The sequence below is a fragment of the Schistocerca gregaria genome, chromosome 7 (genome assembly GCF_023897955.1).
Source record: "Schistocerca gregaria isolate iqSchGreg1 chromosome 7, iqSchGreg1.2, whole genome shotgun sequence".
In the NCBI taxonomy this organism is placed as follows: domain Eukaryota; kingdom Metazoa; phylum Arthropoda; class Insecta; order Orthoptera; family Acrididae; genus Schistocerca; species Schistocerca gregaria.
In genome coordinates, this window is record NC_064926.1 from 569,689,041 (window position 1) to 569,716,615 (window position 27,575).

Genomic DNA, 27,575 nt, shown 5'->3' on the forward strand with positions numbered 1-27,575 from the left:
CATAAACAAATCAAATAAACCTATATCAAAGAATAGAAACAAAAGGTATGCCAGTAGCGTAATGTCTCTGTGTTTGCTAAAACAGAGTAAATGTTTAACCAATTTCTTCATGAATAGTGTATATCGGATATAAACAAAGACATAAACGGAAAAATATATTTACAAGCATGCTGCTGCCGCTTTTTCGTGCAACTGTGATTGCTTCATGGCCCCCGCGAGGCCACGCGAACTCCGAACTTGGAATATTTTCAGAGCGCCACAACTCGCCCGTTACCTCACATGCTGGATGAAGTGTGTGCATCCGTAGTTTGTAACTAATTTAGGTTTTTTTTCTCATATACCTCAATAACTGTCTCGCTGTACTTCCACGTGGATCAGGAAAATTATGTATACATTCCATGTTTAAGACAAGCGTGGCAGAATATTCAACTGCTTTAAGGCATTTCATCATTTTACTGCAAGTGGGAGTGTTGTATGTTGTAAAGTAATTGTAAATAATCTTGTAGAGAAAGTAGTGTTAGTGTTCAGTACCTGGTGTTACGACTGAGTGTGGACCGGTTGTGGTGCAACAAACTACTCAACATGGTGTCTTTCAGAATGCAAAATTTATTAGGTACTTGTGTTCCACTGATTACATACATATATGTTCAAATTACGATGGTGGTGTGGTTTCGGCTTTCTCGAAATCCTCCCACGGCACGGCCATATTCTTGTAGATGTCTGCGATGACTTTCGCCGAAGCCTTCTGCGTCCTGGGTCTCTCTGGGTCGTCGTAGTCCACGGAGTGCAGCCCGAACTTCAGTCTGTGGAAAAATGCTGTGCATCATGCAGTGCTCATTTCTTACCCCTACAAAGAGCATGCGGAGTGAAACACGGAATTTAAAAAAGGTAACCATCCAAAAGCTGTGGGTTACGCCTTTGGGAATTACAAATTACAGGAAAAGACATAATTATTGCTGGAATAAAAATTAAATGGAGGTGGATGGGAGCAGTAGCGGATTGAAAGTGTGATAGATGGACCACAGAGGTTCTTTAAAGAATTCTGAACCTACTACATCTACATTCATCTGCACCTACACTACTGCCATTATCGTGATCATGTCTTCGCTGTCCGTGCACGAATTATACGTAGGGGTTTGTAGTGTATTGCTAGATTCCTCTCTTGATAATATTATTTGAAAGTTGTTGGCTTTTGCAGGCTAGCTGGCGTGTACCTGGAAGCCTCTTCCAGTTCAGGTTCTCCAGCCACTCGGTGAAGCCAGGTGGCGCGGCTTCAAACCCAAAAATGTGTTATTAATGAAATTCGCCGTGAGAGTACGCATTCGTACAAAATGTGGACATTTACTTTCATCCTATCATCACTTACAAAGCGCTACCCGGCAAAAAACTTCTTGTGATGTGAAAACAAGGTAAAGTCATATGGAGCTGCAGTAGGTGCGGACTGTGGAAATGCTGGTAGAATTGTTCCCAGCAAAAGGAATCAGGAAGCGTCATTGTTGCGCGTGAGGTGAGCGGTCGTACGTTGTCATGCGCGAACACAATACCAAAACTCAGTAGTGCATGTCACGTGCCGCAAGTTTTTCAGCGGTTCACGGTTAGCTGTAGCGTTTATTGTTGTATCTCGTTCCATCCAGTCTACTAATTAAATTCCTCGAAAGGCACGAAACACAGTGCACATGATTTTACTTGAAGAAAGACGTGGCTTTGCTTTCTTGGATGTTAGGGAGCCAGTATGCCTCAATTGCAGTGTTTGTCCTTTTCTTTCCGCGTGCCTTGTAACAGATCCCTGTTTCAACATCTGTGACAGTCTTTATTGGAAACCCAATTCTACATCTACATCTACACAGATAGTCCGCAAGCAACCATACGCTGCGTGGCGGATAGTCCACTGTATCGCTTCTTGTCATTTCTTTTCCTGTTCCACTCCCAAAGAGAGCGACGGAAAAACGACCGTCTTTATGCCCCTGCATGATCCTTAATTTCCCGTATCTTATCTTTCTGGTCCTTAAGCACAATGTATGTTGTCGACAGTAGAATCTTTCGGCAGTCAGCTTCAAACGCCGATTCTCTACATTATCTCAGTAGTGTTTCTCGGAAAGAACGACGCCTACCCTCCAGGAATTACCATTTGAGTTCCCCTACCACGTCTGTAACACTTACGTATTACTCGAAACTGCCGGTAACAAATCTAGCAGCCCGCCTCTGAACTACTTCGATGTCTTGCTTCAGTCCGACCTGGTGCGGATCCCAAACACTCCAGGAGTACTCTAGAACAGATCGCACCAGCGTGCTATATGTGGTTTCCCATACAGGTGAACCACTCTTTTCCCAAAATTCTCCGAATAAACCGAAGTCGACCATTCACCCTCCCCACCACAGGTCTCACATTCGTTCCATCTCTTACCGCTTCACAACGTTGTGCCCATATATTTGAACGACTTCACTGTGTCAAGCAGGACACTAGCAATACTTTATCCGACCAGTACATTTTTGATCTTCCTACTCATCCGCATTAACTTATAGTTTTCCACATTTAGGCGTAGCTGCCATTCATCGCACCAACTGAAGATTTTATCTATGCCGTCTTGTATCTCCCTACAGCCACTCAATTTCGACACCTTACCGTACACCAAGGCATCATCAGCAAACAACCGCAGATTGCTGCTCACCCCATCAGTGAACTCATTTATATATAGACAGAACAAGAGCGGTTCTGTCACCCTTCCATGGGGCTCTCCCGACGAGACCCTTGTCTCTGATGAACACTCACCGTCGAGGACGACATTATTTAAGAAGTCTTCGAGACACATATCTGTGCAGTTATTCCATATGCTCGTACCTTCGTTAACCGCCTGCAATGCAGTACCGTGTCAAATGTTTCCCGGAAATCTAGAAATATGTAATCTGCCTGTTGCCCTTCATCCATAGTTCACAGCATATCATGTGAGAAAAGCACACGCTTAGTTTCGCATGAGCGATGCGTTCTAAGACCATGCTGATTACTATATTCGAACTGAGAGTATGTTCGCCGCCCGCGATTAGCCGAGCGGTCTAAGGCGCTGCAGTCATGGACTGTGCGGCTGGTCCCGGCGGAGGTTCGAGTACTCCCTCGGGCATGGGTGTGTGTGTTTGTCCTTAGGATTTAGGGAATTATGACCTTAGCAGGTAAGTCGCATAAGATTTCACACACATTTGAACATATTTTGAGAGTATGTTCAAGGATTCTGCAGCAAACAGAAGTTAGGGATATTGGTCTGTAATTTTGCGGGTCCGATCTCTTACCTTTCTTAGGTACTGGAACATAACACTGCAAAAACTCCAAGGCTGCTCCAATGCGTTTCTGTTTTAGAACTTCAGTAGTTTTTCGTACCCATCGTGCACACAGTTTGGTGGTGCAAATGTTGAGCCACAGTCACCTTTAATAAAGACAGCGAAACGTATTGAAAATGCATTGACAAATCGGAATTAGCTACCCGCCTACTGGAACGAACTTGTTTGTCGTTGCAGCGCACCACTCATGCGGTGACCAACGGCGGGCATCCTGTGCGTTCCTCCGCGTGGACATCTCCCTTCCTTCGTCAACCATCCTAAGCCACTTTTGCGCCATAGCTTCACTTCTCGCCGTGCCCTCGAAATTTTCACTTATCTGACTATAAATTTCACAAGATTGTACATTTATTGCATTCAAAAACTTACGCACTCAAAAACTTGATAACGTCTCTAAGTTCACGGCCGGCAGCCCGGACCATTGTTTTAAGCATAATCACCGACAAATAATGCGTGCAGACGTTAACATAATGAAATAAAATAGCTAAGCTACCTCTTTCTCCAGTTTAAGGATGTAACGGCGCATGTGTGACTATGATGCAGTCAGATGTACGTGAGATACGTCCAAACGTTACATGCTTTCTGTATCAGCTCTGTATGAGGCAGCATCATGGTTGCCTACGATAGGGTACAGAAAAATGACCTTTGTCTAGCTATTGCTGTTAAATGGGTGACGGTGTATGTAGGCAGGGCAACACAGAACACTCACTGAGTTCTGAGAAAAATTTTAGTAATATATTAGAACATCAGCATGGAAAGTATAGCTGAAATTTCCTCTGAGGGTTCTGCAGATAATAAGAGCCTAAGAAATGGACACAATACAGCAGTCGATAGGAAGAGCTCTGTTATCTCATCACCCTGACAGAAATTCGAGAACAAAGATGATACATATCAGCGCAGAGATGCTCCTGCAAGCTGTAGCTGGAAACAGGTAGCACAGGGCTATCAACGGTGGACTGATGGTGAGACAGTGCACTGGTATTAGTGTATCCATCACATCTGGCTTGGGGGAATAAAAGAGATAATTCCAGGAAAAATTGACAAGACACAGTGGTCGAAATACCCGAAGTGTTGCACATATCTGCTATGTGGTTTCACTATTGCCGGCGATACTCACGAGTATCCATTCATCCACTCCAGGTTGTCGATGAGACTCCAGTGTGTGTAGCCAATCATTGGTACACCATCTTCGTTGATGGCGCGCAAGATAGCTGACACGTAGCCCTGCAACAAATAACAGTATCATTATAGTACCATTAAAAATATACGAGGGCTGTCCAGAAAGTAAGTTCCAATCGGTCCCGAAATGGACACCACAGTGAAAACCAGATGAAGCTCAGCACAGGTGTGTTGGGTAGTGTCTCTAGTATGATTGTCGATCGCATCAAGACGCTCTTTTCAGTTGTGAGCGCACTGTGAGCGAGTAAAGGTGCCTAGAACAACGATGTTTCCCGCCAAGTAGGAGGGCCTGATGAGAGGCTTCACCTTAATGAATGCAGCCCACCTAACACAACTGCTACGCACTTCCTTCTTCATGGCAGTTTTCAGTTGCACTCTGCAGGGGCAGTGAAGAAGCTCCTGCAGCCTTTTGATGGGAAGTGTTCGATCACCCACAACACAGCCCTAATTGGCTCATCCTATCACCTCTATTCACACGAAACGCTGGATACGAAGGCAACACTTGGGCGCAGGTTACGCGTTATAGTCCAGCGAAGAGAATTATCGGAAAGCACAGGCGGCAGCCTTCTATGACGATGGTGTTGAAAAGTTGATATAACGCTCTAACCACTGTCTAAGTCGGAGCGGCGACTATCTAGAGAAGTATCTGTAAAGTGTAGCTAACTCTTGCAAATAAAATGTTTCTGATTTTCACTATGGTTTTCATTATCGACCGATCGGAACTTACTTTCTGGACAGCCCGCGCATCACTACCCATTCTACAGTTAAATATTGATTTTGCTTAAATTGTCGTGTGGTGCGGAAATCGGGGTGGTTTTCATAACACTGGCCTTTCGTTTGGGTTGTAGCAGAAATTACAACGTGGAGGAAGTTTTTCTTTTAACGGTCCCCATGAGCATTCACCACTGCGTAGTTAAGCGGTGAGACTAATTTCTGGTGATTGTGGTGGCCAGGGAATACGCGAAGGGATATGCTTAGGAAACCAGTCATGGACGACGCGAAGAGTATCAACAGGTACCCTGTTATCTCGGAACATCACACCACAACTGGGAAACAAGCATTTTACCTCGACTGAACCTGATCAGACAAAATGGCCACATATTCCTTGGCTGTAATTCTACGTTGGAGAGTAATCATGGGGCCCATGATCGCCCAAACCATCACCGCCCCGACATGTTTCACTCTTGGGACACAAACTCGGCCTTGAACTTGGGAACCGTATGAAACAACTCTCACCCGACCAATTGACTTTCTTGCTTTTGCTCCACAGTACAGGTTTTATGGCTTCGGCACCATGTTTTCCTTGTGTGGGCATTTCCATCATTGTAGTTTTCAGTGCAGTATGTCGGAGCTAAGTGAATTCGAATGTGGGCAGATTGTCGGTGCCCATCTGGTACTCGCTTCATAAACAAGGGAGACAAAGTGTTTAGTGTTTCAGGAGGATCCGTATTGGAGAGTTACATCACATACATGGAAAAAGGAGAGTCACAACGTGGACTAAAATGTCTGCTGAGTGATCGTGACAGGCGATCATTGAAGAGGAGTGCGAGGAAAAATAAGAGCACTATAAGCGTAAAAGTCACCGCAGAAATGAATGTCGCACTCGCGAACCCTGTCAACACCAAAACAACGTGAAGGGAGCTGCATAAGAAGGGAACATCTGAGCGAGCTGGAACTTTAAAGTCACTGAGGTTCTGTCCGTGGTTAAATACAAAAGCGCAAACTGCAGGCTTGCTCAGAATCGGCATCTATGTTCAAACATGTGATTGTCCCCGTGTTCCCAAGTTTTTGTCCAACGCCTGTGTCTCTCTTTAGGGGCATGATATTCCTATCGCATCTCTTGTCCCTCTGTTTATTCTCAAGACAAGTTACATGATTCAGAAACTAGATTCTGCCTTCTTCTCCATTCCTTTGCTTATTATTCCTTTCCCGTATTCGACATAATGTTACTTGTGCTATGGGTACCAGGTTTCCTAGTCCTTTCTTTTAATTGAGTATTGAACATTACTGTTCCCAGGTATTTTGTGGGCCTTTCATCTGTGTCAGATTTAATTTCATAGCATTATTACTTCTTTTAGTACTTCTTCATATAACACCTGCCGCACAAGACAAATTAATGTCAGTGGCCACGACATTATTCTCCAAGGTATCGTATCTGATCTGTTTTTGTAGTTTGGTTGACTCTGTATTTCCCACTTCGTTCCATTCTTTTATTTGACTTCGCTGCCTGGCCTGAAACTGACGTTGGGAATAGGACGAGACTGTAGGCTGACTCCTGTGGAGAGCATCCACACTCACCCTGAGGTAGTGGACGCGGCCAGTGTCGTTGAGTACGCCGGGAGGGTCCACCCAGCCGTTCTCCGTGACGAAGATGGGGTAACCGGGGTAGGTGTCGTGCACCCAGTTGAGGAGCTTACGGAGCCCCCATGGAACGTCCTGAAACAATGGAGGCACCACTCACATACAGGGCCTACATACAGGTTACGAACGAATGACAACTGAAAGAACATTTATTTATTTATTTGCTTAACTTGATCCGATTACGGTCATCGGGCCCTCTCTTACATCAGACCACGGTTTCACGCGTGCAGTATCTATTAAAGTACAATTACCTAAGAAATAACAATTTGAATATGACAAAGAATATTAAAATCATTTGAGTGACTGAAGTTTGAGTAAATTATACTGCCTACGAACTAATGACTTTTACTGCCAATACTTAAACTGTCGCAGTTGCTGCCACTAGTAGTGGCGGTAATAATAATAATAATAATAATAATAATAATAATAATAATAACAGGTCTACAACTTTGCTTCCGCCGTTTTGCAATAGACGGTAGTAGCAGCAAGTGGGGTTCAGGTGGTTGATCATAGGTGTAATACAATAAGCTTAGGCATCTGTAAACAAATGCCCTAAAAGTATTAGTCGATTTGTGATTGCATCATAAGGTTATTCCCGATTAAGTGCGTCAACTTATGTACCCATTTCTCACCATTTTCTGCTTTAACATGAAGAAATCTGCTGCTGTGGCTCTTAAAATGCTGGGTAACAGCAATGGTGAGGGAATTATTAGTGGAAGAATATGCAGAGAATGTTTTCAACGCCTTAAGAACGGTGATGTTGATGTCGAAGACCGGCGGGGCGAGGGAAGACAGAACGTTTTGTCGCAAAACCCGTCAAAATGTACATGGAAACGTTGAAATGAGAAGTCTTATCCATCCCGCCGTATTCTCCATACGTATCTCTCTCTGACTGCCACCTTTTTCGGTCAGTGGCATACAGTCTGGCTGACCAACACTTCCGATCACATGAACAAGTGCAAAACTGAATCGATTCATGGATCCCCACAAAAGACGCCCCGTTCTTTCACCACGGGATTCGTATGCTATCCGAAATATGGGAGAATGTAGTGGACAGCGATGGGCAATACTATGAATCATAATTTTTTTGTACGTTTTTCACAATAAAGCCCTGAACTTCGAGAAAAAACGGCGGAGGCAAAGTTATAGACCTAGTAATGATGACAATAATAACAAAAACGATAGTGTTAATATATAAGAAAAATTTATAGGTGTACAAAATCGATGTTTGTTTTTAAAAATAGCAAGTTCTGGGAAATGAGGAATATCGGGATGGAAAGAGCGATGTACAATGGTAAAGAGTACACACCGGGACAACGATAATCCTTATTGTTGCTTTGGTAGATATGTCATTCGCTGTATTCTGGAGACTTTATTTATTTCACTAACATAATGCCGGAAGTTTTTGCAGAGTCGGTTTCCTACTATTGAGGACGACTTCGAGAAGGTGGCTGAACGACGGAGGCGGACAGAAAGGATTTTGATCACCCAATTTAAATTTTCGTCTATTATTGCTTCTAGACTCCTCGTTGAAGGAAATAAGATGATGTTTGTCCCATTTAGGGTTAAAGATGACAGGGACTTTCGGCGTTTCAGGAGGCGAATTACCAACCAGTACTGCTCGGTTTTTGCATGGGCTGAGATTTAGCCCTATAGCCTGTGCTCATTTTGATAGTGCACATAGGTCGGTGCTGAGATTCTCGACAGATATCTTCAGGTTTATTGTTTTTGCACTGAAATACAACTGGAGATCATCTGAATACATGTGGTATTTGCAATAGGACAAAGCTGATGACACATTTTTTCATACAATGAATAGAGTATATGACTTAATACCGAACGCTGGGGGAAGCCTGATGCTACCTACGTCCATTAAGATTTTATGGAGCTGGACATGAGGACGGCTGGTGAGATGTCAGGTACGAACTATCCATTGCACTGCCCTTGGCGACAGATTTCGTCTGCTAAGTTTGGCGAATAAAACGTCATAGTCGGCTTTGCCGAAGTCTAAGAAGCACGTCATAGTTGTCTCTTGTGCATCCATGGCAAAACTTGGGGTCATGTGATTACCTCTCTTAAGGCAAACGTTGTGCTGCGATGTTTGTGGAAGCCTGATATTTATTACTCTAGTAGGCTGTTTGTCGTTAGGTAGTCTGTTAGCTGGTCTTGGGCTATTATAAGTATTCAGCTGCACCTACTTAGTGCTTCATGCAGCTCGCAACCCCTTCAAATACCACGCGCGATATTTTCACATTCTCTTGCTATGTACAAACATGCCCTGCAGGAGAACTGAACAGGTCCTCTCTGCAGGAAATAGTGTGCTGGGATACGTTTTAACTAGACGCTCTAATGTTCGAATTATTCAATAAACACGAACAAAAGAGACCTTCAATTCGTTTTACTTGTATAACTTCAAACACTCGGCTTCCAGCAAGAACATATACCACGACAAAATTTAACTATGTTAAATTTCCAACAAAAATGTCCTATTCATTTTTCTGTAGAACTAATGGTGTCCTCGCAGTGAGCGAGAGAATATGACATTCTCGCCGCTGGAATCTGAAGGTGCTGTGGGTTGCATAACACCCATATGCCGCTGGATCACCCTGTATATTCTAAGGTCTTGGACGGTGCAGGTTCCCAATAAAGTGGTAAACACAGGCTGCTGTGGCGGTATCCTTTTTAGGTAAAGGCTTAACTAGTCCCTGTTTCCAGGCTTCAGGGGAAACACTCGTGGTTAACGAGTAATTGAAGACAGCTATTGCAGTAGGCAGTAATAGGACAATAATAAGCTCTATCATTTGCAATGTGATACCATCGTTTAAAGTAGATGCTGGTCTGATACGCATAATGGCTTTCTGATGGTGTAGCTCGCAACATGCTTTAGACAGAATTCTTCGTGGTTATGGTCGTTCATTCCGGTGGTGCAATGAATGAGTCTCTGTTTCCTTTGTGGTTCAGCTGGCTTTGAAGATAAAGTGAAGTGTCAGTTCGGTAGTTCGTCTGCTGGGACAGTGGGATCTGCGCAGCTTTTACTTTGCCTACACCAAGACAGAACAGGTTTTTCCATAGCACTGCTGGTCTATATCCGTTCTAGGTTAATGCGTGGGTACGCCTGAGTTTTACATTTCTCACAGCTTCACTGACACTGCTCGACTTCTGCTTGTACGTAATATGATTTTCAGGCGTGTGGCGCTTTTTATGTGCCAGGTATGTAGCGTCTCTGAGATTCATGAGCTGTTTTAGTCCTTAGGTTAGAAAAGTTGGAGGTTTCCTTCTTACTTTTCTCATCTTCAAGACGGCACACTTGTCATAAAGTTGAATAAGTCTGTTAGCAAACACATGAATTTTTTGGTTTATGTGCGAGAAAGGAACAGAAAGCGTCCTCTAAGCTATTTCTACGTCTCAGTTACAATTTCAGGTTAAGTTAATGCCTTTGAAGCCTTGGTTTGTAGTCAGCGGCTGTTTCTTTCTGGAACATTTTAGCTAGTACGCGATGAAAATTATTGCATGGGCAGACATGCCAACTACAGATATTTGAGAAGTACAGTTTGGGGATTTCCTTACAAATATCTCTATGAGAGTATGTACGTATGACGAGTAGGAGCAAGATGAAGTAGTGACACGTTTGAAGAAAAAAGGTTCGGCTTGAATTTCATACTAGGTAGATTACTGTGCAAAACGTTTATGCTTGTCTTCGACCATTAACTTGATAATAGAAACACCTGCTTGGTGGGTTGCGAGAAACCCTGAGATATGGTACTCACCGAGATCCAGTAGTTGGTATTGTAACCTTGAATGGTGGAGGTGACGACACCGGCGTCATAGAGCTTGGAAGGCACCTGGCCGCTGCGTCCAGAAGTTATCAGAGACGTCGTGTAGTGGTTGAGTCCGAAGAAGTCGGACGTACCTGTGGGCAGTAGAGGTATGCACCTGATTAAAGATGTGCGGCCGGTAGGGCGGTCCTTTATTCTTTTAACCTTTCGGTCACTTTTCTTATTGGGGCAGGCACACTGTCGTAGAGTGAAACTCTCTTCAACGAGAATACCTTGTCCTTCTAGGACTAGAAATGGGCGTCATTTAAAACAACTATCCTGTGTGACAAGAATACTGAAGCAACTAGAACGGATGGACCAAATGTAACGGAAGTTTGTGAGATGAGGGAGTGTATGATGTTATTTTAGTGATTAATTGTTGTTGTTGTCTTCAGTCCTGAGACTGGTTTGATGCAGCTCTCCATGCTACTCTATCCTGTGCAAGCTGCTTCATCTCCCAGTACCTACTGCAACCTACATCCTTCTGAATCTGCTTAGTGTATTCATCTCTTGGTCTCCCTCTACGATTTTTACCCTCCACGCTGCCCTCCAATGCTAAATTTGTGATCCCTTGATGCCTCAAAACATGTCCTACCAACCGATCCCTTCTTCTAGTCGTGCCACAAACTTCTCTTCTCCCCAATCCTATTCAATACCTCCTCATTAGTTACGTGATCTACCCATCTAATCTTCAGCATTCTTCTGTAGCACCACATTTCGAAAGCTTCTATTCTCTTCTTGTCCAAACTAGTTATCGTCCATGTTTCACTTCCATACATGGCTACACTCCAAACAAATACTTTCAGAAACGACTTCCTGGTACATAAATCTATATTCGATGTTAACAAATTTCTCGTCTTCAGAAACGCTTTCCTGGCCATTGCCAGTCTACATTTTATATCCTCTCTACTTCGACCATCATCAGTTATTTTACTTCCTAAATAGCAAAACTCCTTTACTACTTTAAGTGTCTCATTTCCTAATCTAATTCCCTCAGCATCACCCGATTTAATTTGACCACATTCCATTATCCTCGTTTTGCTTTTGTTGATGTTCATCTTATATCCTCCTTTCAAGACACTGTCCATTCCGTTCAACTGCTCTTCCAAGTCCTTTGCTGTCTCTGACAGAATTACAATGTCATCGGCGAACCTCAAAGTTTTTATTTCTTCTCCATGAATTTTAATACCTACTCCAAATTTTTCTTTTGTTTCCTTTACTGCTTGCTCAATATACAGATTGAATAACATCTGGGAGAGGCTACAACCCTGTCTCACTCCATTCCCAACCACTGCTTCCCTTTCATGCCTCTCGACTCTTATGACTGCCATCTGGTTTCTGTAAAAATTGTAAATAGCCTTTCGCTCCCTGTATTTTACCCCTGCCACCTTCAGAATTTGAAAGAGAGTATTCAAGTCAACATTGTCAAAAGCTTTCTCAAAGTCTACAAATGCTAGAAACGTAGGTTTGCCTTTTCTTAATCTTTCTTCTAAGATAAGTCGTACGGACAGTATTGCCTCACGTGTTCCAACATTTCGACGGAATCCAAACTGATCCTCCCCGAGGTACGCATCTACAAGTTTTTCCATTCGTCTGTAAAGAATTCGCGTTAGTATTTTGCAGCTGTGACTTATTAAACTGATAGTTTGGTAATTTTCACATCTGTCAGCACCTGCTTTCTTTGGGATTGGAATTATTATATTCTTCTTGAAGTCTGAGGGTATTTCACCTGTCTCATACATCTTGCTCACCAGCTGGTAGAGTTTTGTCATGACTGGCTCTCCCAAGGCCGTCAGTAGTTCTAATGGAATGTTGTCTACTCCGGGGGCCTTAATATCTAGTCAAAATTACAAAGATCTTGGCAGCGATCTTATTAGTATAACTTTGCATCCCCTCACACCCTAATTCATCCTCTAAGTGGGTTGTGAAGGGTCTCATACAGCGGCTGTATCCTCTCCTGAGGTTGTAAACAGTCCTTGATATCCTGGACGCTGACACAGGGACAGACATGATGTCCGTGCTGGTTCCACAGACGTTCCATTGGGAGAATATCTGGTGATTTCGCTGGCCGCACGGTCCCTAAACTTCAAGCAGAAAGTATACAGACACATGTCATGTGTGATGTCTAGAAATGGTACGCCGATATAGTCACCTGATACGTACCACGTAATGAAGCAAGAAGCCCGTGACGTAGCGCTGTGCCTTCGGAGTTTCATAAATCGCAACCAGACGTGACCCCTGTGATAACCGATGGCTACCCATACCATAACACCAGGAGTAACTAGACTGTGACTCTCCAAAATATTGGAAGAATGGGAGGACCTGCCTCGAGGTCGCCGCCGTAGTTCCTGACGACAGTGAGCTGGGCTGTCACACTCCACTGCTGAACACAGGGTGACGCCAACCGCCGGCAGTCGGCGCTTCCTCGTCACGGCATCACTCCACATGCGGCCGTTAGTGTTGGAGTTCTAACGGCAGCCTACGAATGCGACAATAACTCCCTAGTCTGGCCGCTATGAGTCTCCGGTGCGACTCAGAATGCTGCAGGCAGTACATTACTTGCTGTCTGACGGCGGACGCAGATGTGAAGGAGTTACAGCTAGCTTTGTGCACAACGCAGCGATCGTCCCTTGTAGTGGTGAAGCATGGTCCACCAGATCCTTGACGATGCGTGTGTCTGTCCTCATGATCCCATGCAGCGCAACGTCCGGTCACTGTCACACCCCAATGCCCCATAAATTAGAATACTTCACTATTAGATCAACTGACCAAATGGAGACCCACGAGGAGAGGTCTTTCACACTCTGTCAGGTGCTGACAACGCTATCTAACAAGAGTATAAACCAATTCGTTATCCTTCACTGTGACCAGTCAACATCTAACGCAGTTCACGTCACCTGTATACCCAACTAGGCATTGTCAACACTTGACGTGATCCACACTACGGCACTCATGTGGCCTTTCTACCTGTCACAGATACTTTCAACCCTAGTAATTAATAAGGCACCATTGGTGTATACACGTAAGAAGTTACACTGACACCCTCTGGCTTCTATAATTTTTTTATCAAGCAGTGTAATTAATAAATGAATAAAACGTTCTCGGTTTTCCAGCCGCGTCAATTCAAATAAAATGCTCGAGCTTTCGATGGCCATCTCCACCATCGTCGTCAGGAGTTCACTGACTGCCGGGCTTGTTACGGTCTCTCTCTCATATAGGTATGATGACATCATCAGCAGCCAATCAGATCGATCCAATGTGGCGCGCGCGCGTAAGTAGACCCGGGCAGCTCGTGGCAGCACCGGTGAAGTCAAGAGGCGCCAGGGGGAGGCAGGGGGTGGCAGGGGGAGGCAGGGGGAGGCAGGGGGAGCCAGGGGGAGGCAGGGGGAGGCGCCACGTTTGAAACTGCCGCTGCCGCGCCGCGCATCTGTCTCTGCTTTCTTTCGATGTCCAACGCCCGTCCCCGTGCCCTGCTGAGTGTGTACCCCTGGTCTCTGTTGAAATTGTTGTTGTTTAGGCGAATCTCGGCCGCTTCCTTTATAACGTAGTCCCAATATCTAGACGCATGAGCCAACACTTTTGTTTTTTCGAATTGTATCTTATGTCCGCTTTCTAGGCAATGCTCCGCTATGGCCGCCCCGTCAAGCTACCTTTGTTTTGTATGGCGCTTGTGCTCAGTACAACGCTCCGCAACCGTGTGAATTGTCTGTCCGACGTACATGCTGCCACACTCACAGGGTACACCATACACACCGGACACTCGAAGAGCAATGTCGTCCTTAACAGGGCGCAACGTATCTCGTATTTTGGGGGCTGGCCGGGACACTGGTCTTAGCCCATGTTTCTGCAGCAGACGTCCTAACTTAATGCTAGTTGCTCCACAGTATGACAGGAATACAGTTCGTTTGGCCTCTCCTCCTGATTCACCAGCTGTCTTTCGTCGGCGGCCCTTGAAAGCGTTTGCGATGTCTTTTTTGCTATATCCATTTTCCCCGAAAACACGTTTTAAGTTCTGCGATTCAGACTGTAGGTGGTCGCCGTCAGTGATAATCTTGGCTCTATGAACCAACGTGTTAAGGACAGCTTTCTTGTGTACAGGGTGGTGGAAACTATTGGCGTTCAAGTGCCGATGAGCGACCAAGTGGCCTCCTGCCTTCCGCTCAACCAAAACATCCAAGAATGGTAGCTTGCCGTGCTTCTCCATCTCGACAGTAAATTTAATGTTGGGATGGACACTATTCATATGATCGACGAACTGCTGTAGTGTATCTTCACCATGAGACCATATCAGGAAGGTGTCGTCAACGTATCGTAGAAAGCAAGGTGGCCGTAATGCCGCAGTTTGCAGAGCCTGCTCCTAAAAGTGCTCCATGAGATATTTGCGACTGCTGGAGACAGTGGTGATCTCATGGCTGTGCCGTCAGTCATCTCATAATATTCATCGCATTACAAAAAGTACGTTGTCGTTAGGACGTGATGGAACAACTTAATGATCCCAGATGGAAAATGTGGGGTCAGAAGATCCAACGTATCTTGTACTGGCACCCTCGTAAAAAGTGACACAACATCCAGGCTAACCATTAGGTCGCTTGGGCCTACATACATTCTCTTGAGTGTTTCAAGAAATTTCTGCGAGTTGACAACTTGGTGTTCGCAATGTCCCAATTTTGGTGCTAATAATCCTGCCAGATGTTTAGCAAGTCTGTAGGTAGGCGAACTGATTGCACCAACAATTATTAATATTTTTTGGGAACTCATTATTTGGTTGGAACAGAAACATTGTACTCGACAGTTAGCCACGTAGTTCATCCATAATTGCGACACTTTTTTTGACTTCATGTGACAGTTATACTGCTAACATCTTCACCGATTCTCTCGCAGTTGCTCCTGTAATGCTGTTTCTCTGGTAGGGAGCAATGTCCGTCACTCAACTTCTGCAACTGCATTTTGGTAAGGTTGACACGTGGAAAATACCAATACTGTACAGGACGTGCTAGAGTAGAAAGAACCCTTGAGAGGTGTCCCCTGTGTCTGTCCGTTGCTTACTCACCCTTGATGAGGAGAATCTCAGACAAGGAGAGCGATGGCAGGCGAGACCTGGTGCGCCCCTCCTGCTTGCTGTTGGCTGCTATGCGCTCCCGCACCACCTTGGGGAAGTTGCCCAGCAGCGAGAAGATGGGATTCGCCCAGAGCCCGATCTGCGAGCAAGGCATTGCGTTATTGGAAAGTCTAGAAAATTCGTGATAGGACAATAACAGACTGGACATGGAAGCAAACACAGATAGTTTATGATGGTACTGCTTACCTCAAACTGCAGCTGACGTTCCGAAGCATCGGCGTCCTCCGCGCTGTTGGTCAGCGGCTCGTACCAGCCTCCGTCCAGCGTGATGCCAACCTTTCCTGTAATGACAACCTAGATTACTGGGTGTCTTTGTACTACTAGTATTTTCATTTATAGTGAATTTCATGAATACAAAATAGATTTCATTGCTATGTTCTCCAAGACAAAAAAATCGACTCACCATGAAGGAATTCTTCGAAGGGGTAGTTGTGATACAGATGTAAAGACAAGCAAACGCTTAACTTTTACAAAAAAATTGGATCGTTTATTCAATAGAAAAAACTTCGCAAATAGAGCAAGTAATGTTGAGTTGGTCCACCTCTGAACCTTATGTAAACCGTTATTCTGGCACTGACTGACAGAAATGTTGTATTTCCTCCTGATGGATATTATGCCAAATTCAGTACAATTCGTGCTTTACATCGTCAAAATCCCGAGCTAGTTGGAGGGTCTTGCCCAAAGTTCTCCAAACATTCTCAGTTGAGGAGAGATACGGCGACTTTGCAGCCCAAAATAGGGCTTGACGAGCAGGAAGACAAGCAGCAGGATCTGTCGCCGTGTGCGAGCGGGCGTTATTTTGCTGAATTTTAAGGATGGCCAGCCGCGAAGGAAAAACAATATGGGGCGTAGAATATCGTCGACGTACCACTATGCTATAAGGATGCCGTGGATGTCAAGTGAATGGGTTTTGCTGTGAAGAAAAAATGGCACACCAGACGAGCACTTCCGACAAGGGGACTGTATTGTGGACGAGAGGTTGGTAGGCCACCACTGTCCAAAGCGTCTCGAAATAAGTTTTCGCGCTGGAATCTCATTGACTGCAGTATAATTGTCTTCAGTGGTGAGTCCTGCCTGGATCTGAGGCCCGGTGACACCCCAGACAGTGCTGAGATAGTAAACTGACTGTCACCCACCACCCTACGCTCGTCTGCAGGGTCCTCATATCTCTCCCCAAGTGAGAACATTTGGAACATAGCGTGCAGCGCCCTACATCCAGCTCGGGATTCCACTGTCTGTGGCACTAATTGGGCAGAATTTGGCTCGACACCCCTCAGGAGTTCATCCAACAACTCTATTCATCAGTGCCAAGTGGAATAATTGCTTGCGGAAGGGCCACACGTGGACCAACACGTTACTAACATGCTCTATTTGTGTAGTTGCTTTTCTTGAATAAATCATCCAATTTTTCTGTAACTAATTTTTTCTGTACATGTGCATCGCATCTATTTATTTCCTTATCTTTCCGATAATTCCTTCATCGTGCTTCGTTGTTTTATGTTTTATAGTGTATATTTCAACTATTTTCCAGTTTATTTACAACAGAATTGATGTATGGGGCCATATGCTTGTTGAAATGACACGTCTTTCTTGAAAAAGTATTTGTCGCTTATTACCGACAACACGCTACTAATGTTAAAGAGTCGCAAGTATCTTCCACTGTCGCAATCGAGGGAGGAACACAGTTACAGCGTATTGATAGCTGCCCATCAGCTAACCGTTTTGGTGAAATCTGCCGAAGAATTAAATAATCCAAAGAATTTTAGTCCAGTTGCACTATCATGTCAAGTTTACAGATTGCTGAATTTATTGATTATAGGTCGTATATACCTGTAATTGACCCCTTATTTAACCTCAGTAATCTGGATTTCGACCAGCCAAAAGCTATACAGACTTCACACTCGCAAGGTGACAGGAGTGGTATTTGCAGACTGACCAGCAGCGCATGACATTGTCCATCACCAGCTACCGTTAGTCAAGGTCTGCAACCGACCACGGATTTAAGCCTAACTGCACTCATCGCCACTCTTCTGCAGAACAGTAGGTTCTTCCTGATCTTCCAGGGAAAGATTAGCCCATGAAGACTACAGAGAAATGGCGCCACGCAACGAAGTGTTCTGGCTTTTAGTCTGTCCAATATATACACATACGACCAACCCATAGCGCCCAAAAGCTGGAGCTTCTTCTATGCTAAAGCCCCTTCTCTAACCACCAGAGCACATATTAGGAAACAATAGAGAAGACCCTCACGAATGCCCTTAAATAAATATCCAGATACTACAGCCAGCCCGTCGAATATACAAGTGTGCGCTTTTCATTGAAGCTAGTAGCAAATTACACAGGGTGAACATTAATAAGACCGACAAACTGAAGGGACTGGTTCCAGACTGAAAATGGGGGAGAGAAGTTCCGATGAACATGTGTCCGGATATGCGTCGTTGCCAGGGTAGACGGCACTGCCGAATGGCAAGTCATCTGACCATGTCTCATGTGTTCCTTGTGTGGTGCAGGCTGTGTAATTGACGCAGCGTACTGTAAGCAGCGAAATAGTCGGAAACAAGCCGAGATGATGTTTGTGTGTGGCCAAGCAGGTGGAAACAGCCGAGAAGCACTATGGCTATGCCAAAGCAAGTACCATCATAGACATTAACTTCATCGCAGAACAGTTGAAGACCTTTTTGGACGTTTGTATAATCATGGCTCCTTCCACACAGACGAACGTGTTGGGAGGTTGCGGACTGTTTGTCCAGCAGATTCGAAGGATCCGATTCTACAGTCTATTAAGACAAACCCTAGTACAAACTCCAGTGAAGTAGCGTGGCAACATTGTGTAGGCCAAAGAACGGTTACGTGTACCTTGTTGGCTACCGCAACTATCCCTCTCACCTGATGTAGGCCACTGAACACCGCTGTGATGTGGATGCAATGCAGCTCTGTACCGTGTTCTGGGATGATTTTTCCTGTCGTTGCAGGCACACAGTCCATTTCCAGACACATGTTCATAGGACCTTTTCTCTGTCATTTCCAGTCACTAATCCTTTTCTGCACTTTGCTAGTTTTATTAATGCTCCAACTTGAACACTGTGAGACCCCAAAATATGTAGGTGTCACACCTGATAAATTTCTTAGTTGCAAGAAACACTGCAGGTCAAAAGTTTCCACCTAAAACAATGTTCTACAGAAACTGGTCGGTTACTGTGGGGTAGTCAAACTCAAGCTATATGAACTTATGCAAGTACAGAACGCTATTCTGCGGACGAATATACATGTCATGTTTGGTATAATTCAGCAGAGGCCAAAGAGGCAGACATAGTTGTCAATGACACCTACATAATCATAAGAGATTGCTTTAAATCCACTCCAATCGAATGGTTTTACCATATCGTAGGAATAGCACAACCTCCTGTTCCAAGAGAAACAGCTGCAAGTGATGACAGAAAGACTTGGATCAGAAGAGAACCCATTCTCTGTATTGACATGAACTGCCCCTGCAACGACTGAACTCAAGCAAGAGTTTCCTTTGAACATCGATTGCACTCAGATCTACTGCCAAAACAAGTAGGTTTCAGCTTTGGAGAGCTACGACGTACCTTTCCCCAGGCTAGAGAACAATTTGAGAAACTTCGCCTCCTGGCTGTGGTGAGGAATGGAGGACTTAAGGTGTCCTTGAAGAGACTGAGGCCTGGAGTTGGTAGATCGAATGTTAGTTTGGCTAGATGGGGCTACACTGATCAAGATGATATGCAATGAGACTGTGGAGGAGACTTCATGATAAAGCCTTTGTTGCCGACTGTGTCGAGTCTCAACCTGACCAACGAGCAGAAAATGCACTGCGAGTGACATACTTTTAGGAAAAGGTAATGCAGTCATAACTGTGTATAATAAGTATGTTCATGAAATGAAAAACAAAATTAGCATATTTAAATAACTTGGTATACACAATCACTTTTAATAAAAACATTATTTTGATTGTGGGTTATGTGAATGAGACATCAAAGGACTGTTGAGATTGAGTGAGAGTTACTGCACACGAAGTACGTTTTATTAAAGGTGATGGTGTTGTAGTCTTTAATGCAAGGAGTGGTTTGATGCAGTTTTCCAACCTAGTCGAACTTGCTCAAGCCTCTAAACCTCTCTGTAACCATTGCAACCTACATCCATACAACTTGCTTACTGACGTCAAGTGCCGGCCGGTGTGGCCGTGCGGTTCTAGGCGCTTCAGTCTGGAACCGCGCGACCGCTACTGTCGAAGGTTCGAATCCTGCCTTGGACATGGATGTGTGTGATGTCCTTAGTTTAGATAGGTTTAAGTAGTTCTAAGTTCTAGGGGAGTGATGACCTCAGATGTTAAGTCCCACAGTGCTCAGAGCCATTTGAACCATTTGAAGTTTTGGTATCCATCTACAATTTTTGTGTCCCACACTTCCTTCTATAATCAAACTGACCATTCTGTAGTACCTCAGGATGTGCCCTGTCCGCTGATCCCTTCTTTTACTCAAGTTGCCTCGTCAATTTCTTTTTCTCTATAATTTGTTTCAGTACATCCTCAACAGTTATCCAGTCAATGCACCCTCAATATTTTCACAGAGCACCACATTTTGGGAGCTGCTGATCTGTCCTTGTCTGGATTGTTTATCGTACACACTCTTTTTCCGTGCAAGGCTACACTCCTTATTAATAACTTTAAAAAAGATTTCCTGAAACTTAACGCTACATACGATGTTAACAAATTTGAGTTTTCCAGAACGCTTTCTTACTATTGGCAATCTTCATTCTTTTATCGTGCCTACTCCATTTGCCGTCCCTTATTTCACTGCCAAAATTGCTTAACTCATCTACTACCTTAAGTGTCTCATTTTGACTGGGAAAAACTCCACAGTCATTTGCTAGATGCCCCAAGATTTCTTATTTCTTGCGCAGCGAAGAGGCACTTTTCGAATTCAGGAGGTGGAGGCCTGCAATTTGAACACACTTCAGCACTGTTATCAGGTAGCTTGGATGTTCTTCAAATGTCTTCGGAAAGACGACAGTATCATTGAATAGCAAAGAACGTCTTCCACTCGAGTCGTCCAGGCAGGATCTCGACAGTGGCTGAAGTGTTCCACAGTCCAAGCGGCATAGGTTTAAAGGCACGGAGGTCAGGAGTTGTTATGAAGGCAATCTTTTCCTGGTAAACCATTATTTGCAAGTAGCATGTCTGCATGTCCTTAGATGAGAATTACTTTTTCCCTTTCAGGTAATGTAGAGTGATCATCAATGTACGGCAATGGAAAACCATCCTCCTTCGTAATTTGGTCAGTCGTCAGGAGTCGACGCAGAAATATGCTGTACCGCCTTAGTAAAAGCACACTTTTCCCAGTCTCATCATGTCTTCCCACCTTTTTTATTGGATGACTCTAACGAATACTTTCAATCATTTCACCGTACCCTGACCAACATCTCCAGAGAACACTGATGGATTGCTGATGTACAGCTGATTTACTGTTGGCCTGGAATCCACTGACATCTTGAATATATGGACCATAGAAATGAAGTATTGCTTGTAGTTCTGTTCCTTTTGCTTTACCTAATTGGAACCACAGTGATGTAGATGCTCTGAAATACCCGGCGCCTCCACCAAACATTGTTACGTTGAAACCACACTCAAGTCCAAATCCGAAAGTAGCATTGTCAACGAAATACAATCCTTAGCGCGGAATGCACGTTTGTTAGGAAAACAAAATGCAGCCAGAACAGAAATGAGCTCCTGGACAGAGAGTTCAGTTATTCATAAGGAAATAAATATTCTACCATCAGTTGTTTATGTGAAACTTCCTGGCAGATTAAAACTGTGTGCCGGGCCGAGATGAACTCGGGACCTTTGCAAAGATCGATAACATGGGACACATACACCTGTCTTACTCCTTTCTCAATTAGTTGACTTCCTAACATTCTTTCAGAGCCCAGTCGTTGGAGGTTACGTCTGAGCGCACTGAATGTAATCTTTCATTGATAATCCAGACACGAAGGATACTCCTATGTATATACATGTGGACAATTTTTATGGTAAAGGAATCTCCGCCCCAATCCTCCCCTCAAAACAATTTTTCAAAGTACTTCTGTAGCTAAGAGTGTTGAAAGATTTCGAGGCACATAAGAGAAGCCAGCAATTGATGTAGACAATAGCTGTCGGTCTCACCCCTCTGCTTGAGACGGAAGCTCAGGTCGTACAGCCGGTAGACGCGCGCGTGCGCCAGCAGGATCGTCTTGGCCATCAGGTAGTCTGCGATTCCCGAGGAGTTGGCGCCGGGAGCGAACGATGTAGCGGACGAGTAACCGTGGGAGAACATGTTGGGCTCGTTGAAGGTCAGCCACAGCTTCACCTGTGGACGAAAGGACACCATTCCGTACAGTTCCGCATTGTCGTCTGCCCAACAAAATGTATACGAGCTTGCCCCTGACAGACCGGACTGGATTCGAGACTTCCATGTAGGTGGTAGAGAGACCTCAACACGGGACAAAACGTGTAGGTACGAAAGAAAATTTAGAAGGGTCCCAAGGGAGAGTTGTAGGACCATTATTGTTTACAATATACAGGGGTCAAAACATGTTCTCACTGTTTGTAGTTCAACAGCTTCGAAACAAAATGACTTAGTTACTCACCTCATCATTGCGTAAGTACTAAATTCGTTGTGGAACTGGAAAATCGCTCGTGGGATAAGGTAAGGTGAACCAGTAAACTGGAAGAAAATCGAGTAGATATCATCAGCTGAGTGGGCTGTTATTAGTGAAATTCAAGGCTGTATAAAACTGGCGCTGGAAGCACCAGAATATTCAGGAACTACGTTTGTAATAAGTGCGAAGATAATGGAATTATTAAAGGTCTGCAGAGGGCCGATCACAAACAGGGACAATTCGAGCGTCCAACGATGTGGTGTTATAACATTTCGCCGGATGACCACAAAAATCTGTGAATCCCGGAAAATGTGAAAGTGAGGTAAACCACTCAAGTGTTAAGATGGGTTCTGAAGTCTGCAAAGTAGGAAAAGTGCATTCCAGGTCTGCTATAAGCGATGAATGAAGACGACTTAGACTCAAGTACTGAATACAGCGAATGGTTTGAGGACGAAGAATCTGCAGAGAAAGTTGTGCAGAGGCTCAATTCAGATTTAACGGTACTGTGAACAGCCACAATTCCATCTGTGCCAGGTGTATTCTCCAGGCCTCTTATGCTTTGTAGACTGGCATGCGATGGCGACGTCGGCTAGAGAGACTGCAGCACGCGTGCGGGATAACGCTCGGTCGCCGGTCCTCGCAGCGGCTAAGTCCGTCATCAGCGCTCCTATGTAGTCAAGGTCGTGCGGTCGGTATAAAAGCGGCCAACGCACACCAGCGGAAGCATTCTGCTGTGGGCTATATCTGCAACAGCGTTGAGGCACCATGCCTCGTCGAATTGTTTATCGTCAACGTTGCCATCGCATGCCAGTCTACAAACACATAATAGGCCTGGAGAATAAATTTGGCACAAATCGAACTGCACAAAATGTGATATTGAATGGACCTATTTTTTCCCGTGGATGTCGAGTTAATTTCCACAGGGAGTACTGGAAGTGGATGGTGTACTCTCGCCATCGTCCGATGTGAAAAACCTATCTACCTGGACTGGAATCATTCGCCGACCGAGATGTCATCGCTTACAAGACCTGGCATTGTGGAATAGATGCTAAGACCCAATCTAGACCTAGTTATGTTTATAGTAATATACCTTTTACACTGTATACCGGCTCTTGTCGTAAAGTTAGTAATGATAAAAATACATGTATGGCTGAAAGGACTTGGTGTACTTGCTGAGAATGTAACTGTAACTGGTGATGTAACCCTTTATTGGGCTCTTGTAAGTCTTAACGCTGATGTGAACGAGGCAGTGTATCTACCTGCGTGGTTTGATGCGGTTCTCCTGCTTCGAGGGCACGATGACTGGTCACGCATGTCTGGAAATACTTAGGCGAGGACTCTACCTGCGACCAGAGTCCTGTACGGAGGCGCTGCAGCCGGCCACTTCACACTGCATTCGCATCGGCACCTCCAACCAACACGGGATGCCTGCATCGCAGGGCTTATATTCACGAGCAAAAGCTACGTCGTCCGTGTTGTCAACACAAGTATGTACCGGCGGCCACAACACAACACGACACAACACCAGGTCTCCACCAACGGCCGCCACGAACCATTACCCGTTCGCGGAGCCTGCGGAACAGCTCCAATAGAGGTCGCAGCCAGCCAGGAACTAATTTTGATACGCGAGGCGCGCTGTCGCAAATAGTTCCGGTAGACACCTCCGCCAAACGGGCATTTTAGACCGGCGCACTGCCGGCAAAGGACAGTTCGACGCACCGCTTGCGAGTACACAGATCTGCCACTCCGGCAGCCACGGCCAGATGCCTTTTCTGATTGGCCGATCTTTTGCAGATGGACCGCCGAACATCTTGACATTGGAGAATTGTTCTATTGTGATCTCTCCCCGTGCAGGGTCGGGTCTTTTCTACTTACTTTTTTACACTACTGGCCATTAAAATTGCTACACCAAGAAGAAATGCAGACGATAAACGGGTATTCATTGGATAAATATATCATACTATAACTGACATGTGACTACATTTTCACGCAGTTTGGGTGCATAGATCCTGAGAAATCAGTACCCAGAACAACCACCTCTCGCCGTAATAACGGCCTTGATACGCCTGGGCATTGAGTCAAACAGAGCTTGGAGGACGTGTACAGGTACAGCTGACCATGCAGCTTGAACGAGATACCGCAATTCATAAAGAGCAGTGATTGGCGTATTGTGACGAGCCAGTTGCTCGGCCACCATTGACTAGACGTTTTCAATTAGTGAGAGATCTGGAGAATGTGCTGGCCAGGGCAGCAGTCGACCATTTTCTGTATCCAGAAAGGCCCGTACAGGAACTGCTACATGTGGTAGTGCATTATCCTGCTGAAATGTAGGGTTTTGCAGGGATCGAATGAAGGGTAGAGCCACTGGTCGTAACACATTTGAAATGCCACGTGCACTGTTCAAAGTGCCGTCAGTGCGAACAACAGGTGAGACGTTTAACCAACGGTACCCCATACCATCACGCCGGGTGATACGCCAGTATGGCGACGACGAATACACGCTTCCAATGTGCGTTCACCTCGCTGTCTCCAAACACGGATGCGACCATCATGGTGCTGTAAACAGCTCCTGTCTGTGATGCAGCGTCAAGGGTAATCGCAGCCATGGTCTCCGACTTGATAGTGCATGCTCCTGCAATAGTAGTCGAACTGTTCGTGCAGATGGTTTTTTTTTCTTGCAAACGTCCCTATCTGTTGACTCAGGGATCGAGACGTGGCTGCACGATCCGTTACAGCAATGCGGATAAGGTGCCTGTGTTCTCAACTGCTAGTGATACGAGGCCGTTGGGATCCAGCACGGCGTTCCGTATTACCCTCCTGAACCCACCGAGTCCATATTCTGCTAACAGTTATTGGATTTCGACCAACGCGAGCAGCAATGTCGCGATACGATAAAACGCAATCGCGATAAGCTACAATCCGACCTTCATCAAAGTCGGAAACGTGATGGTACGCATTTCCCCTCCTTACACGATTCATCACAACAGCGTTTCACCAGGCAACGCCGGTCAACTGTTGTTTGTGTAGGAGAAATCGGTTGTAAACTTTCCCTCATGTCAGCACGTTGTAGGTGTCGCCACCGGCGCCAACCTTGTGTGAATGCTCTGAAAAGCTAATCAGTGCATATCACAGCATCTTCTTCCAGTCGGTTAAATTTCGCGTCTGTAGCACGTCATCTTCGTGGTGTAGCAATTTCAGTGGCCACTAGTGTATATTTGTTACGATGCGCAGATGGGATCGAGTCTGTTGTTCTTTTGAAGGTTGTATTATTGTTTCGTTTTGATGAGTCCAATAAATTGTTTTCGAGCTTGTGTTTCCCGCATTTCTATTCTGCTAGCACAGATACTTCAGGAGATATGTTTTACATGGAACAAGATGGAGGTTCGACTCACTATCTTCGCCATGTCTGGTTGTACCAGCATGGGACTACATACAGGGTGTTTCAAAAATGACCGGTATATTTGAAACGGCAATAAAAACTAAACGAGCAGCGATAGAAATACACCGTTTGTTGCAATATGCTTTGGACAACAGTACATTTTCAGGCGGACAAACTTTCGAAATTACAGTAGTTACAATTTTCAGCAACAGATGGCGCTGCAAGTGATGTGAAAGATATAGAAGACAACGCAGTCTGTGGGTGCGCCATTCTGTACGTCGTCTTTCTGCTGTAAGCGTGTGCTGTTCACAACGTGCAAGTGTGCTGTGGACAACATAGTCTATTCCTTAGAACAGAGGATTTTTCTGGTGTTGGAATTCCACCGCCTAGAACACACTCCATCAAACCAGTCTCAGGACTGATGACAACAACAACAACAGAACACAGTGTTGTTGCAACAAGACGAAGTTTGCAACGGAGGTTTAATGTAACCAAAGGACCGAAAAGCGATACAATAAAGGATCTGTTTGAAAAATTTCAACGGACTGGGAACGTGACGGATGAACGTGCTGGAAAGGTAGGGCGACCGCGTACAGCAACCACAGAGGGCAACGCGCAGCTAGTGCAGCAGGTGATCCAACAGCGGCCTCGGGTTTCCGTTCGCCGTGTTGCAGCTGTGGTCCAAATGACGCCAACGTCCACGTATCGTCTCATGCGCCAGAGTTTACACCTCTATCCATACAAAATTCAAATGCGGCAACCCCTCAGCGCTGCTACCATTGCTGCACGACAGACATTCGCTAACGATATAGTGCACAGGATTGATGAGGGCGATAAGCATGTGGGCAGCATTTGGTTTACTGACGAAGCTTATTTTTACCTGGACGGCTTAGTCAATAAACAGAACTGGCGCATATGGGGAACCGAAAAGCCTCATGTTGCAGTCCCATCGTCCCTGCATCCTCAAAAAGTACTGGTCTGGGCCGCCGTTTCTTCCAAAGGAATCATTGGCCCATTTTTCAGATCCGAAACGATTACTGCATCACGCTATCTGGACATTCTTCGTGAATTTGTGGCGGTACAAACTACCTTAGACAACACTGCTGACACCTTGTGGTTTATGCAAGATGGTGCCCGGCCACAGCGCACGGCCGACGTCTTTAATTAACTGAATGAATATTTCGATGATCGTGTGATTGCTTTGGGCTATCCGAAACATACATGAGGCGGCGTGGATTGGCCTCCCTATTCGCCAGACATGAACCCCTGTGACTTCTTTCTGTGGGGACACTTGAAAGACTAGGTGTACCCCCAGAATCCAGAAACAATTGAACAGCTGAAGCAGTACATCTCATTTGCATGTGTAGCCATTCCGCCAGACACGTTGTCAAAGGTTTCGGGTAATTTCATTCAGAGACTACGCCATATTATTGCTACGTATGGTGGATATGTGGAAAATATCGTACTATAGAGTTTCCCAGACCGCAGCGCCATCTGTTGTTGACAATTGTAACTACTGTAATTTCGAAAGTTTGTCTGCCTGAAAAAGTACTGTTGTCCCAAGCATATTGCAACAAACGGTGTATTTCTATCGCTGCTCGTTTAGTTTGTATTGCCGTTTCAAATATACCGGTCATTTTTGAAACACCCTGTATAAGGCGTATAGATGACATTCTATTCACTGTGATCTTGCTGTGGAGGACCGTCAGAGATGACGTGTGTCAACAAAAACACCCGACAA

General features: G+C 45.0%; 1 protein-coding gene across 8 annotated transcripts in view; it reads right to left on the bottom strand.

The window, feature by feature from the left end:
* Positions 1-586: 586 nt before the first annotated feature.
* The window catches only part of LOC126281953 (myrosinase 1-like), a 151,671-nt gene continuing 124,682 nt past the window's right edge, over positions 587-27,575 (bottom strand). For 3 of the 8 annotated variants that reach the window (XM_049981325.1, XM_049981326.1, XM_049981318.1), the window contains 7 exons: positions 21,980-22,163; positions 15,988-16,082; positions 15,733-15,880; positions 10,635-10,777; positions 6,805-6,942; positions 4,445-4,551; positions 587-803 (listed from right to left, as the gene is read on the bottom strand). In XM_049981325.1, coding sequence (XP_049837282.1) covers positions 653-803; positions 4,445-4,551; positions 6,805-6,942; positions 10,635-10,777; positions 15,733-15,880; positions 15,988-16,082; positions 21,980-22,163 — 966 coding nt within the window. In that variant the 3' untranslated portion in view covers positions 587-652. The remainder of the gene's footprint in view (positions 804-4,444; positions 4,552-6,804; positions 6,943-10,634; positions 10,778-15,732; positions 15,881-15,987; positions 16,083-21,979; positions 22,164-27,575) is intronic. The other 5 variants (XM_049981324.1, XM_049981322.1, XM_049981321.1 and 2 more) reach the window with 5 other exon arrangements.